At 46.2% G+C, this 14,494-nt stretch overlaps 1 protein-coding gene across 1 annotated transcript; it reads left to right on the forward strand.

Annotated features, from left to right (window-relative positions):
* The first annotated feature begins 1,723 nt into the window (after positions 1-1,723).
* Positions 1,724-2,797, forward strand: CXCR1 (chemokine (C-X-C motif) receptor 1). The gene has a single exon (XM_015410024.1). It carries the CDS (start codon positions 1,724-1,726, stop codon positions 2,795-2,797), a length of 1,074 nt encoding a protein of 357 aa, XP_015265510.1.
* Positions 2,798-14,494: the final 11,697 nt, after the last annotated feature.

The raw sequence follows: 14,494 nt of genomic DNA on the forward strand, positions 1-14,494 counted from the left end.
GAGGCTAAAAAACGGTGAGCTAGCTCGCACTAACTCAGCTTAGTGGGAACACTGATCTGGAGTAATGATCAAGATCTGGCCCTGGACATTGTCAGAGACGTCCCTTTGAGGAAGACTAGTCAGGCCAGGATCTAGGAAGCCATCCGACTATCCACTTACCTTGGTTGCCCGCCTTTTATCCACCAGAAAAGGGGGAGAATCCATTAAATAGGATTATTCTCCCACAGAATAAAGAGTGGATCTGAAGCATTGTCTTTTTGTGTTTTTTAAATTATAAAAGCATATATATCTATAAAAATAACTGGCAGGTTTTAAAGAATAAGCATGGGAAAAGATACAGCAGATTTTTTTTTTGTAGTATAATTTCAGGCTTTCTCCCTCCCTGGTTGATTCTACCTCCTCTTTAAAGCTAAAAGTTCATGAAAACTTTCCAGAAAGCTGCACAGAACACTATGCTAAACTGTTGTGACTCCATTGACACCAACAATTTCAGCAGGCAAGATTAGCTCCTTCAGACAGGGACAGTGTGACCTTCAAAATCTCCACAGTTTGTTTTCAGAAATGCCGAGCAAGGCAATGGAAACTTTAAAGTCCTCAAAACCCAGACAACCATGAGAATACATCATCTAGGGGAAAGATGTAAGATATTGTGTGTGCTAACTTCAACCCATATGAAGGTGTTGATCTACCAGAATTTTAGAATATTTCCTATCTAAATAGACTGTGGGCATGGTCTGACACTTAAGTCTTGTGCGGGGGGCGAATTTGGTGTAGATATCCTCATTCTCCACAGGCTCTTCCTGTGGCAAGTATATGCAGGGCTTTTTTTTGTAGAAAAAGCACAGCAGGAACTTATTAGCATAATAGGCCACACCCAACAGCAGAAACTCATTAGCATATTGGGCCACACCCCTGACAGCACAACTAATTGGAATATTAGGCCACACCCCATGCCTTCCCTTGTCTTGCCTGGGCACCCCGCGGCTGTGGGGCACCCGGGCAAGCCAGTCCTTGGACAGGCTGGGGAAGGCACAGAGAGGAATTTAAATGCCTCCCCATTCCTTCCAAGAGCCCCCCTGGCCCGCCTGCCTCGGAGTCGTGGGGGGGGTCGCTCTCCAGGCCTTCCCTCTGTAGCCCGGCACGCAGAGGTTTTGGCTGTAGTGGGCGTAGCCAACTCTGAAGCCAGCCGGAACTCCGTTCCTGTGCGTTCCTGCCCAAAAATAGCCCTGAATATGTGTTTAATTTTTATGCTAACCTGCAGATTATGCTGTTGTATTGGATAAAGCCAGTAACTAGACTTCCTAAAACAATCTCTGTCTTCCTTAAGAGTACAGGCTCTACATTAGTCAGGTTCTCCTTAGATATGTTACAAAAGGATAACAAATGTTCACATTGCGAAATTAATTTATTTGACACTGTTGGAGTAAGCATACATTTTTAGTCTGTTTACTGGCATCTGATGAAAGCATTATCTGAGAAAAAAAAACATATTCTTCTGTATTTGTGCTATAAAGTAAGGGAGACCAGATCAGCCTCAGCTTTCAGCAGAGCAACTGGAGTTTCTCAAGAAAATTTAAGAGAAGCTGGTTTTGGACAACCTCCAGATCATTCAGGTTCTCTGTGTAACCGAGACATAGACCCCACTGATAACCAACATGTTCATGTATGTGTTGTGTCTTTACATTCTCCACAGGCCCAGAAGACGACACCCCAAATGGGAGGGATGTCTTTGCAGAGTGACGAGTTGTCTAACCTATTTAACACCAGTTATGGTTATGGTTATTATGACTACACCGATTTCCCTAGCAGTGCAGCGGCACCGTGCAGAATTGACAGTACCTCAGCTATATTCAAGTACTTTGTGGCATTCGTCTATGTTGTGGTATGTCTTCTGAGCCTGGTGGGCAACTCCTTGGTGGTGCTGGTGGTCACCTACAACAAAGGAAGCCGTTCTGTTACCGATATGTATCTCCTGCACCTCGCCATTGCCGATTTGCTCTTTGCACTCACGTTGCCATTCTGGGCTATTTACCGAGCTCATGAATGGATTTTTGGCAATGTTATGTGCAAAGCCACTTCGGTCCTGAAGGAAGTCAACTTCTACAGTGGCGTCCTCCTGTTGGCCTTTATCAGCATTGACCGTTACCTGGCAATAGTTTACGCTACACGGGCAGTCACGGAGAAGAGGCACTGGGTCAAATTTCTGTGCTTTGGCATCTGGCTTTTTTCTTTTCTTATTTCCTTCCCCATGGTTGTCTTCCGTAATGCCTTCCGGGATAACTCTTCTTCAGTAGTGGTTTGTTATGAGAATATTCAGGGGGGAAAAACATCTGAATGGAGGGTGATATTGAGAATCTTGCCACAAGTGTTTGGCTTCATCATTCCTTTGATCATCATGTTGTTGTGCTATAGTGTGACTGTACACAGACTCCTACAGACCAAGAACAGCCAAAAGACCAAAGCCATGAAAGTAATCATAGCTGTAGTGCTGGTCTTCCTGCTCTGTTGGCTGCCCTACAATATCTCTATTCTTGCTGACACCCTGATGAGGGTGGGAATTATTGCCGACACCTGTGATCGTCGTAAAAGCATCGATCTCGCTCTTTCAAGCACCGAAATCCTGGGATTCGCTCACAGCTGTATAAACCCCATCATATATGCCTTTATAGGGCAGAAGTTCCGGAACAACTTCCTCAAGTTCTTGGTTGCACGAGGCATCATCAGCAAAACTGTCATGTTACGGTATAGGAAGGGATCCGCCTCATCTACCTCCGGTATTACTTCAACAACCCTCTGATAGCGATGCCTAGCAGACGCCGGACAGGATCCCTGAACAGTGTTCTACAACTGTTAAGATGAAGTCGTCGGCTGTAGAATTCAGAGACTGAGGTCTGAATAACTCAGTGATGCCACTGAGATGTTTCTGGAACTGCAGTTGACTCTGGTAGCCTTGATCTGACAGTGCCCATTAAAGCCCCGAGAAAGTTCTGCCTGTTTGTCATAAAAGCAAATATGCTCCTCTGCAGCCCCAAAGAGCTTTCATCAAACTAATCTAAATATTCAGAATTATGAGTCAAGAAACAAGTAAAATGTTCCCATATTAACAGGAAACTGGTTTTACACCAAAAAAATTTACGAGTTTTTATCCAAACAATGCAGAGAAACATACAGAACAATCCTAAACAGTTGCACCCTAATAAGCACACTGACTTCCATGGACTTAGTAGAGTATAAATTGCACTGTAATCAGTGGGCCTAAAGGATCTCCCATCCTTCCAATTACTTCTGTTCCACACGGAACTAGTGATAAAATTTTGGATGAAGGCGGCCATCATTTTTATCTGAGTAGTATTACAAATAGTGAAAAATTTGCAGCCTTAATTTCCCATTTACCCTGATGGTTTTTCATAATTTTCTTTTCCATAGCCTGTTTCTTGTATATTATTAAACAGAATATATTTGCATCATATATTTGACTAGATGTATGAATTTACTGTGCAACCTTTTTGTGTGTTCTGTGATTGTTTCCATGTGGGATCTATGGGGGGGGGGGAAAGCATTTCTAGTTTGATGAACTCAGCTGGAGCCTCTTAATTTCTGTTATTCGCTTGTGCTAAACTTCTGCCTGGGCTGGTTTTTCATGGATCTGTACTTCTCTCTTCCGTTGGGTGGCCATGAAAGACAGAGCCTAATGCCGTGCCTTATCTGCAGAAAGCCTGCTCCTTAACTCCACTGCCCCTCTCCTCTGTGCAAAACTTGTTAACTTTCTAGTGAAAATCTTTGTTTATTTTCTGAGGCATTTGTAAATTGTTGATATTTGGGGATATTCAATGATTTATGATTCTATGCTAAGCAGGTCTATTTATTTAGTATTCTGCTCAGGTCTATTTAATAGGGCTTACTCTCAGGAGAGTGTTCTTAGGACTGCAGTGTTAATTCAACTATTTGAATTTTTGCAGCTTTTGTGCTGGTTGCGTTTGTGCTGTTCTTGTTTTGTGATTTTATGCTGTTTTTGTTGCTTTTATATTTTTTCATATTGCTTTATTTGTTCCATTGTATCGTGTGCTCTTATTTGGAAACTACTTCAGACAGGTGGTATATAAATACATTAAAGAAATGGACTATCATAGATTCATGGAACTGGAAGGGACCTCCAGGGTCATCTAGTCCAACCCTCTGCACAATGCAGGAAATTCATAAATACCTCCCTCCCCCCCCCAGGGACCAGTGTTTCCTCTAAGCTGAGTTAGTGTGAGCTCGCTCACAGTTTTTTAGCCTCCGGCTCACACATTTTTGCCTTAGCTCAGGAAGGAGGGCTCCAGAGCAAACTAGTTTATGCAGTAGCCAAACTGCTCGCTCACAACTTTAATGCCAGTAGCCCACAAAGTAGAATTTCTGCTCACAAGGCCCCACAGCTGAGAGGGAGCGTTGTCAGTGACCCCTGCTCTATGCCCAGAAGAGGTAATCCACAGGGCAGAGCTCTGGCTGACCTCTGTAGCAGGCCCGTAGCCAGGATTTTTTTAGTCAGGGGGCATTTAAATTTCTCAGGGGGCCCTGGCTAGTCAAAATAAAGGTCATTTAGTGTGGTCCCTCGCACTGGTCAGCTGCACAGGAATACCCGGCTCCTTCCCTGCACCCGCTGCCACTCAGGGGCCTTGAGCTGAATGGGGAGTCTGAATGGGGCCTGGGCAGGAAGTCAGGGGGCCAGGCCCCGAGATGCCCCACTGTAGCCACGGGCCAGCTCTGTAGCCTGCACACTGTTGATGCAGAATGTCTCATGTACAAGTTATTTGAGATCCCCCCCCCCCACCGCCCACAGACACTCTTCTATTGTACGCAGTTCTGCCAGAAATACAAACTGGAAGGGAAGGGAGCAACTGTGTAAACATGTGTTCTGACTGATACGCAATAAGTGAAGTGATATCTCACTGGGTAAGATAGTGGTCAAATAAAGACTTCATCATTATCTACTTCATATTTCTTAAATTCCTGTAAGTAGAGCAGTGGTCTCCAATGCGGTGCCCATGGGTGCCCGGGAGCCCACTGATACGTTTCCTGGTGCCCACTGGCTTCTTCCCCAGCCCAGTTTCCCCTCAGAGCAAAGAGTCACGGTGTTGGATCCCAAGCATTAAAATAACTCCACGGCCTCAGGGAGGTGTCCTCTTTGGGTCTGCAGGAAGCATCAATTTTGAAAAAGCTGCTTCCAACACAGGAGGATGCTGATCTTGGAACCTGGCAACATTTTGTGAACAAATCCAATCCTCACGGCAGCCAATTTGTGATCGGTACCAGCACCTCCAATGGCAGCCATTATGAAGTGCTGCCTACCACCTTCCCCCCCAAATTCAGGTCGTGCCAACAGGCTGATGTGTAGCATATCATGATTTTTATTAGAACACTGCCAGTTGGTTTTATGATAGAGCTGAAACTTCTCCAGTTTGGTGTTGTGATTAAGTGCGCGGACTCTAATCTGGGAGAATCGGGTTAGAAGAAGAAGAAGAAGAAGAAGAAGAAGAAGAAGAAGAAGAAGAAGAATGACAATGGCAGCTAGCTGACACACGGCCGACTTCGCTCCACCTCACTGGAGCAGGAAGGGCTTCAGAAGGCCTCAGGGAGGCGTCCTCTTTGGGTCTGCAGGATGCATCAGTTTTGAAATAGCTGCTCCCAACACAGGAGGATGCTGATCTTGGAAACTGGCAACATTTTGTGAACAGCAGCCAATTTGTGATCGGTACCAACACCTCCAATGGCAGCCATTATGAAGTGCTGCCTACCACCTTCCCCCCCAAATTCAGGTCGTGCCAACAGGCTGATGTGTAGCATATCATGATTTTTATTAGAACACTGCCAGTTGGTTTCATGATAGAACACCAGTTTGGTGTGGTGGTTATCTGGGAGAACCGGGTTTGATTCCCCACTCCTGCACTTGCACCTGGCTGGATGACCTCGGGCAAGCCATTGTTCTGATAAGAGCTGTTCTTGAAAAAAGAGCAGTTTCTGTCAAGAGCTCTCTCAGCCCCACCTACCTCACAGGGTGTCTGTTGTGGGGAGGGGAAGGGAAAGGAGTTTGTAAGCCGCTCTGAGACCCCTTTGGGTAGTGAAGGGCGGGGTATAAATCCAATCTCCTCCTCTTCTTCTTCTCCATATGTAACAGTACAACTATTTGGATATGTTTACACTTTTGTCTTATTGTCCTATTTCAAAGCACATGCCATTGAAGAACTTCATATTTTGCATGTTTCCTACAAAGAAAACAACTCTATGCAATGCATAAAGTGAAGGCTATGGGTTAGATCTAGACCAAGCTTTCCACTAAAGGAAGGCACTTCTGTCAACAGATCAGACCTTTCCTGCCTCTTCCCCCTCCTGCTGCAGGCCATGGGTCTCCCTGAAATGCTTCTCCTGGGGCAGAAGGGATCTTCAGGAATTACGTGAGGACAAATCGGGGGTCTGCGACAGGAAGGGGGAATTGGCAGAAATTACATCTGCCTTTCCATTAGCAGAAAATTTAGTCTGGATCCAACCTTGTTTGCAGATTGTTACATGTGACAACCAGGGGTCATTTCGTAGAAAAAAAGGTGCAGGAGCTCATTAGCATAACTCATTAGCATAACTTATTTGCATATGCCACACCCCCTGACATCACTGGAAGCATGTCAGAAGGCAACACCCATCACTCAGGCTCCACTGGACTGTTTTGGATTGCTAGCTATTGGGGGGGGGGGGCGTGCAGATCTGTCCTCACAGAGGAGGGAGAGCTTGTACCTGAATAAAACTTGGTCTTAAAGGTGCCACTGGACTGATTTGGACTGGGGAGCCAGGGTGGCTCTGCAACTTACCTGGCTGCTTCTTGCTCTGCCTGAGGGCTGCTGGGAGCAGGGGGTGGGGCTTGTTGCATGTGACCGCCCCTTGGGCTCTTTACTGCTGGAGCTCCGCTCCTGTGCGCTCCTGCAGGAAATGACCCCTGGTGACAACCACATTTATGTACACAGCGCAAGTTCATTGTGAATCTCACCCAATTGCCGCTTCCCAGCTCATGTAGTACAACTAGTGAATAACAACCATGTGCACAAGCCATATGTGACAATCTGCACATGGGTTTCATTCTGTTTCTTCCACAAATCTGATTTGCATGTAAGACCTCTGTAATGTGTGAAGTGGCTGTGAGTTATTCAGCTGTTAGGTCATGCTTTTATAGGAGAGATTGCTACAGATCAGTGTCAGACTGATGTAGGAAAATCTAAGAGTGGGGGAAAGGAATTTATGTGAGTTATAATAGTCTTGAATCCCAAAGTAAAATGATGAGTGTAGCTGTTGATAAAGGCCTGGGTTTGCAATCTGTGCATGACAGAACATATTACACTATTGCTCTGTACAGTATTAATAAGAAGCAGTGTGATGGATAGATTAGATTTCTTGTAACTCCAGAAGTCAAAAATTCCTTTCAACATAATACTTTTGCTTCTGAAACTGGAGGTGTGGGAAACTTTTGTTCTCCCATAGCATTTGATCTTTGTGTAAAATTAATGTTCTTATGGAAAAGATTGTCTAAAACAAATTACAGTGTAGGCAACTTTGCCATTAAATAGACCTTATAATCCCTATGAATGTGTGCACAGCTTTTTTTGGAAATGAATAAAACAGTGAACTACATTTTGAGATGTGTTCAAATGGGCTCACGTCGGTGTTTTCAGCTGGCTAGCTGTGTTCCTGTCCTCAAAACAAAAGAGAATGGTTTAAGTCAATTTGAAATTTTATTTTTGTAAGCAACTATTGGAAGGTAGTTTGACCAGAATTCCAGTAATTACCCCATTTATATAAAAAAGGGAAAGCAACAGAAGTGGTATCTTAAAGGCTAACCATTTTGTTGTAGCCAAACTCGATGTTCCAGTGTGTCTGTGGCTGCCATGAGGATGTTGCTATCATTTTAAAGTAATTTTAAAAGGCTGGAGGGATCGGGCCACAGCGCAGCACTCTTGTCCCCCACCACCACCCCGGCCTTTTCACGTACCAGAACAACCAAGGGGTGTGTGCATGTGTGTGTGACAACACAGCCGTTTCAGCACTTGATGAGGCGGTGGGAACGGAAGGAGACAAGAGTACCTCAGCCTGTTGTGCTGCAGGCCTGATCAAGGTTGTGTCCTTGCAGCATTGTAAAATGACTTTAAAATGTATTTATTTATTTGATTTTTACCCCACCCTCCCCACCAAGGCAGGCTCAGGGCGGCATGGTGGCGACATCCTTGTGGTGGCCACGAGGACCCTGCCACGTCTAGTTTGGCCCTTAGTCTTGAAGGTGCTATAAAGCTCCTCTGTTTTTCCTGCCATGGGTACATCACTGGGTCATGCGGAAAGGGGCAACAACTTAGGCCAAGTTCAGACTGGCAGTTTGCCCCGATATAGGCACATTTCAGAAACGTTCCACAACTGGATTAAAGGGGCCGTTCACACAGGCACATCTGTCAGGCGTTCCCCACCTGTACTCAAGCCATCTTGTAACACTTTGCTCCCGAGCTTAAAAGATACCTGGTGAAAGTGGTAGCAAACCCTGGAAAGCGCGATTATCCCGCATCCATCCTGCACCAACAAAGTGTGAACACCAAAAGCCGCCTTTTTCTTAAGCACGTATCTCCAGATTGCCAAAAAGAAAGCCGCACCTTACAGCCGTGCCTCCGGGCCAACAGTGTGAACGCTCCCTTGCGCCTCCTCCCGGAGTGCTTTGTAAAATTGCTGGCCTCCATATCTTTTATGTGCCTGCTCTAATTGAGCAATCTTCAACATCAATTCACTACATTTTGGGGGTGGAGCCAGAGGAGGACAGAATTTGGGGAAGGGAGGGACTTCAGTACCGTAGAATACACATTCCAAAGCAGTCATTTTCTCCAGGTGAACTGATTTTTGTCACCTGGAGATCAGTTGCAATAGTGGGGGATCTCCAGCCACCACCTGGAGGTTGGCAACAGTAGGCAACAGTAGTTATTTGAAGTAAATTGTATGACCTTATATATGTATCATTGATTGTTTCTGAAACCCTTTGAGAGTCCCCGAGTAGCCCGATTTCTCTTAGGTTTGTGTTTCTACCCAAACAAATCTCTCTAGCAAAATTTTGTAATTGGTTGCCCAGAAAAATAGGACATGCATGGTTCCATCATTTAGCCACTATATTCAAAGGCCAAATGTATTGTTCCACCCATCTTGAAGTCTGCCCAGAGCTGAAAGGAAAGTTCCCAGACATTCTAGTGTCTGACTAATTGCCCAATTTTTACAAGTCAAGTCAGTCCCCAAAGCAGCACGTAAGGTTAGTTTGAGACAGATTTTATGATGTGTGAACTATTATCCAAGAAAAATACCAGTTATTTATGCATGAGGATCTTAGTAGCTCTTGGCCAAGCCAAAAATCCAATATGCAGGGTCAGCCAAAGTATTTTTGACACCCTACGCAAACTAGACTTTGTCCCCCCAATTCAATAGAAACAAAAGTGAGAATCAATATTTTACTTACTGGTAATTCAAAATGAACAAAGTAAAAATAAAAATAGATAAGATCTTCAGAAGCCCTCCCTGTTGCATCATGGTGGCTATAGAAGACCAGAGTCTAGATTCTAGAAGCCAGTTAATGCCAAGCTTCCCTTCAAGCCAGTAGAGAAGGCTCCTCTCACCCTTTCGGTGTCCCTCAAAATTGGGTGCCCTAGGCAATTGCCAAGGTTTGCCTAGTAACTGAGCCGGCCCTGCCCAGATGGCCAATGACTACTGCTAAGAAAAAAACTGTAGAGATTGCTGGGTAAGAGGTTTTGGCAAAATAAGGGTGTTGTGGGGTTTTTTTACCCTAAGTCTTCTCTGCCCCCTCTGTGTTGCTGTTGTAACTGGCCTCTTTCCCAGAGACAGCATTCTATGAAGACTGATTGGTTCATGACATTTCAGACACTTGTCATTTTCAGGATACCACAACAGTTGTTACACAACTGGCTTTTGCAAAATCCCCTACATCCTGTACATCTCCTGATGTACTGTAAACTACTGACATATTTATGGCAGAACTGAGAGAGGAAAAACACTGTATGATGATGTCAAATGTCACTGTGGAATCCGCAAAGCAGCCTAGTTGAGGAATGCTCCTTGGCTTCCCCATTCAGATGCACAGCCAGACGTGTATGCATTTCCACGGGTGTATGGATTAATGGAAGGGAAGTTATAAGACCCTGGGTGTCAACTGAACAAAAAAAGAAAACCCCAGCTTGCCTTTTAAGAACATAAGAAGATCCCTGCTGGATCAGACAAGTGGTCCATCTAGTCCAGCATCCTGTCTCACAGAGTAGCCAACCAGTTCCTCTGGCAGTCCAACACAAGGGCATAAAGGCCAAGGCCTTTATGTTTCCTCCTGGCACTGGAATTAAGAAGCCAATGTTGGATCAGGCCAATGGCTCATCTAGTCCAACACTCTGTCACACAGTGGCCAAAAACACCAGGTGCCATCAGGAGGTCCAGCAGTGGGGCCAGGACACTAGAAGCCCTCCCACTGTTGCCCCTCCCCCAAGCACCAAGAATACAGAGCATCACCTGCCCCAGCCTGAGAGTTCCTATCTATACCTTGTGGCTAATAGCCACTGATGGACCTCTGCTCCATACGCTTACCTATATGCTCCATATGCTTATTCAGAGGGTGACTGTCTTTGAACGTGGAGGTTCCCCTCAGTCACATGTTAGTGGCTGCCAACAGATCCATCCTCCATGAATCTATATAATCCCCTTTTAAAGCTGTGGCCATTACTTTATCCTCTGGCAGTGAATTCAATGTTTTAGTCACACTCTGTGTAAAGAAGTATTTCATTTTGTTCATCCTGAACCTAATGCCCATCAGCTTCATTGGATGCTCTCAAGTTCTAGTCTTTTTGAGAGAGGGAGACCATTGCTGTCCTCAACCATAGGCCCAGCAGAACATTTTTGTCTTGCAGGCCCCACGGAACTGTCCCAGGTCCTGTAGGGCACGGATGTCACCAGGCAGAGAGTTCCACCAGGCTGGGGCCAGGGCTGAAAAGGCCCTGGCCCAGGACAAGGACAGCTGGATATCTTTTGGGCCAGGGATCACCAGAAGATTTTGCTCCTCAGAGCTCTTTGGGGGGTATGCATTATTAACATCAGTTTGATGAGTAGTAAAATCATCAGGGGATGTTTTGCACAGCATGGAAGTAACTTCATCACCTGCCAATACCTGCCGACCCAGTAGCAGCTAAGGACACAGGTGCAGAGGATGAGGAAAGAACTGGCAATTCTGCTGAGGACCCAGGAACCCGTGCCTGGTCAGGAACATATGGCTGGTCTGCCTAGTGTGCCTTCTACAGAAGATCACTGTAGGAAGCGTACTGGATGAAGTTAAGGGATGCATTTTTAGCAGCACAAAGATGTATTGACAGTGAAAGGTGCACCTGCTGAATTTCTGCCTGTTGCATAAGTAACAGCCCCTGCCCTTTTATTGGGTAAGAGGCAGAAACCTTAATTCCTCAAGAATTATTAATTTGTTTAGATATTTATAATGTAGGCAGCAGATCACAACACTGAATAAATTTGCACAGACAATGCAAACGTTGCAGGGATTTAGCTACTAGCCCCCACGGAGGTTTTAGAATGGATTATCTGTGTATACAGAAGTTCATCTATATATCTAATAGCCAAGGCGCCCCCTGCGTGCGGATATCTAAATCCGCACATTGGGGGCACCTGGGGGGCAGGGAGATCTCCTGCGCATTTGGGGCTATCCCCAGATGTGCAGAAAAATCTAAAAACTGTAAAAAACTATAGGGGGGATACTTAAATTCCCCCAAAAGTAAAGGAGTGTTCCCTGCGCATGCACAGGGAACGCTCTAAGAAGGCTTCGCCGCTGCCACCGCCTGGGGGGGGAGGTTGAAGGCTTGGCGGGCTGGCAGCTGTGAGCCGCTCAGCTGCCGCTACCGTCGTGGGGGGGAAGCTTGGCAAGCTGGCCATGCCTCGCCGCCACTAGGGGTGGGGGAGGCTTGGCGGGCTGAGCTCAGGCCTTGCCGCCGTTGCCGTGGGGGGCGAGGGAGGTTTGGCGGGCCTAGCGGCTTGGAGCTGCATGGGCCTCACCACCATTGCCAGGGGGGAGGTTTGGCAGGCCCGGCGGCTCAGAGCCACACGGGCCTCGCCATTGGGGCCAGGGAGGGGCGGGGGGAGGTCTGGTAGGACTGGCAGCTTGGAGCTGCATGGTCCTCGCTGTCAGGGCCAAGCAGGGGAGAAGGGGAGGAGGCTTACCTGCGGCAGCTTCCTCCTCTGCCTGGAGCTGTCCCCCCCCCCACGAGTATTGTGGGTCTCCGCTTCTTGTACCATCTAATTTTTTCTAGGACAAGAGTATTGCCTTGCTTCAGGGCTCTGGGGAAGGCAGGAGTTCCACAGATGCACCTGCTGTACGTTTGCCGACTGGCCAGGAAAAAATGGTCCTGGAAATGTGCAGCTGAAGCTTTTCTTAGCACTGAGGCAAATAATATCACATGTGCTGCAGATCAAACATTGCAGGAGCAGCTGGTTTATAAACTGGCAACTCCAAAGGCCACACTAGATGATACATGACCTATACATCAGAGCTTCATAGTGGTGAAATGGTCATTCCCCACCTCCACTTCAGCTTCTGAAAACTGTGTTGGAAAGGAAGCTGAAGCCCTTTCTCCCTGCATCAAACCCCTGAGCCAAATCGGGCCCCAGTGTGTTTGGGAACTTCAGTTAGTTTCCTGACATAACATCTGTCTGCAAGTCAGGTTGGGCCACCCCAATGTGACTTGTGGCAGACATGTTGTCTGGTTTGGCCCTACACTGCCCCCGTTACAGTTTCTGAATGTCTCAGTTTCAGGCATTTTAAATACTTTGCAACCACTTTGCATAGTGCTTCGATTAGGACTGGGGTGTTGTGTGTGTGGGGTTCCAGGTCTGAGACCCCACTCTTTCTGAATACTTTTAAATTAAAAGCTGTGACTTTATTCCTATGCATTTTTGTTTATTTAGTACATTTTTATCCCGACTTTTCTCCAAGGAGCTCCAGTGTTTCTCCAGTACATAATTTTCTTCTCCATTTTATTCCCACAACAGGTAAGGCAGGGAAAGCTTCAGGGCAGAGTGGAGATTTGAACCCAGGTCTCCTAAACTGTATTCTGACACTCTGACCAAGGTACCACACCATGATCTACCATAGAAGCCGTTTTATTAACTCAGACAACTATTAATTGAGTATAATTTCTTTGGTTGGGTGACAGCCCTATTCTTTGCCCCCCTCTCCACACTAAACCTTTCTCTTGCTTCTCTAGTTCTCTAGTTCAGACACTCAGCATTTTCTTCGCAATTATCTCTGGGAATCCTCTTGCTTAAGAAACCTGATTGTAACAGACTTCTGCAATTGCACCAGGAAACCTGTACAGGGGAAGAAAAGGTTGGCTAAGAGGCATCTCGCTTGCCCAGTATTGCACCCAGTTGCCTAACTACAAACAGTCAGATAAGAAAAGTGTGGACAAAGGATGGATTCAACATATGTTGTTTTAGCAGCAGCTGTCCAGGGCCAACTGCTGTGAGGAATCTTTTTGAGTGAGGATTGCCAATCCGTGGCTGACTGGGTTACAGTCACAAGGTGGGGCACAGGGTGAGGATGCCAGGCCTAAGCTGGGTACTCTGTACAACCCTCTCTTGTTACGCCTTTGATATACCTACATTAACAGGTGATAAGTTTGTGCCTTCTGGGAATATCATCATCTTTTGATGGCTCTGTGGACGAAGCTATGGAAAAACATACAAGCAGGGTCAGGGGTCATTTCATAGAAAAAGAGCTGCAGGAGCTCATTAGCATATCTAATATGTGATGAGCATAATAGCTTATTAGCATATGTCACGCCCCCTGACATCACCGGAAGTGATGTCAGAAGAGGAAGCAAGGGGGGGGCATCTTCAAAAGCCTCCCCTCCCCTTTCCCAGCCGGCATCCCAAGGAGGGCTGAGGGAAGCGAAGAGAGAAGGGGTTTAAAGCCCCTTCTCTCTTTCCATTATATTCTATGGGCCATAGAATACAATGGAAAGATCTTTAAACTTTAAGCCCCTTCTCTTTCCATTATATTCTATGGGGCCATAGAATATAATGGAAAGTTTGCGACTCCAGTGAGAAGGGTTTTAAACTTTAAACCCCTTCTCTCTTCACTCTCCCCCCCCAGCCAAGGTGGGAGGGGGAGCGAAGAAGGAAAGGGTTCAAAGTTGAAAGATCTTTCCATTGTATTCTATGGCCCATTGTATTCTTCCATTGTATTCTATGGCCCCTTCTCTCTGGAGTTGTGCCGCAGCAACAGCACGATCTTTCCATTATATTCTATGGGGCCATAGAATATAATGGAAAGATTGTGCCGCTGCTGTGGTGCAACTCCAGAGAGAAGGAGCGTGGGGTCGGGGTCGGGCAGCTGGGGGTGGGGCTTGTTTCCACTGCCATTTCTGCCTGCTCCTGGACCCCTGAGCAG

This window comes from Gekko japonicus, unplaced genomic scaffold, assembly GCF_001447785.1.
Source record: "Gekko japonicus isolate JY-2015 unplaced genomic scaffold, Gekko_japonicus_V1.1 scaffold219, whole genome shotgun sequence".
NCBI classification, from domain to species: Eukaryota; Metazoa; Chordata; class Lepidosauria; order Squamata; family Gekkonidae; genus Gekko; species Gekko japonicus.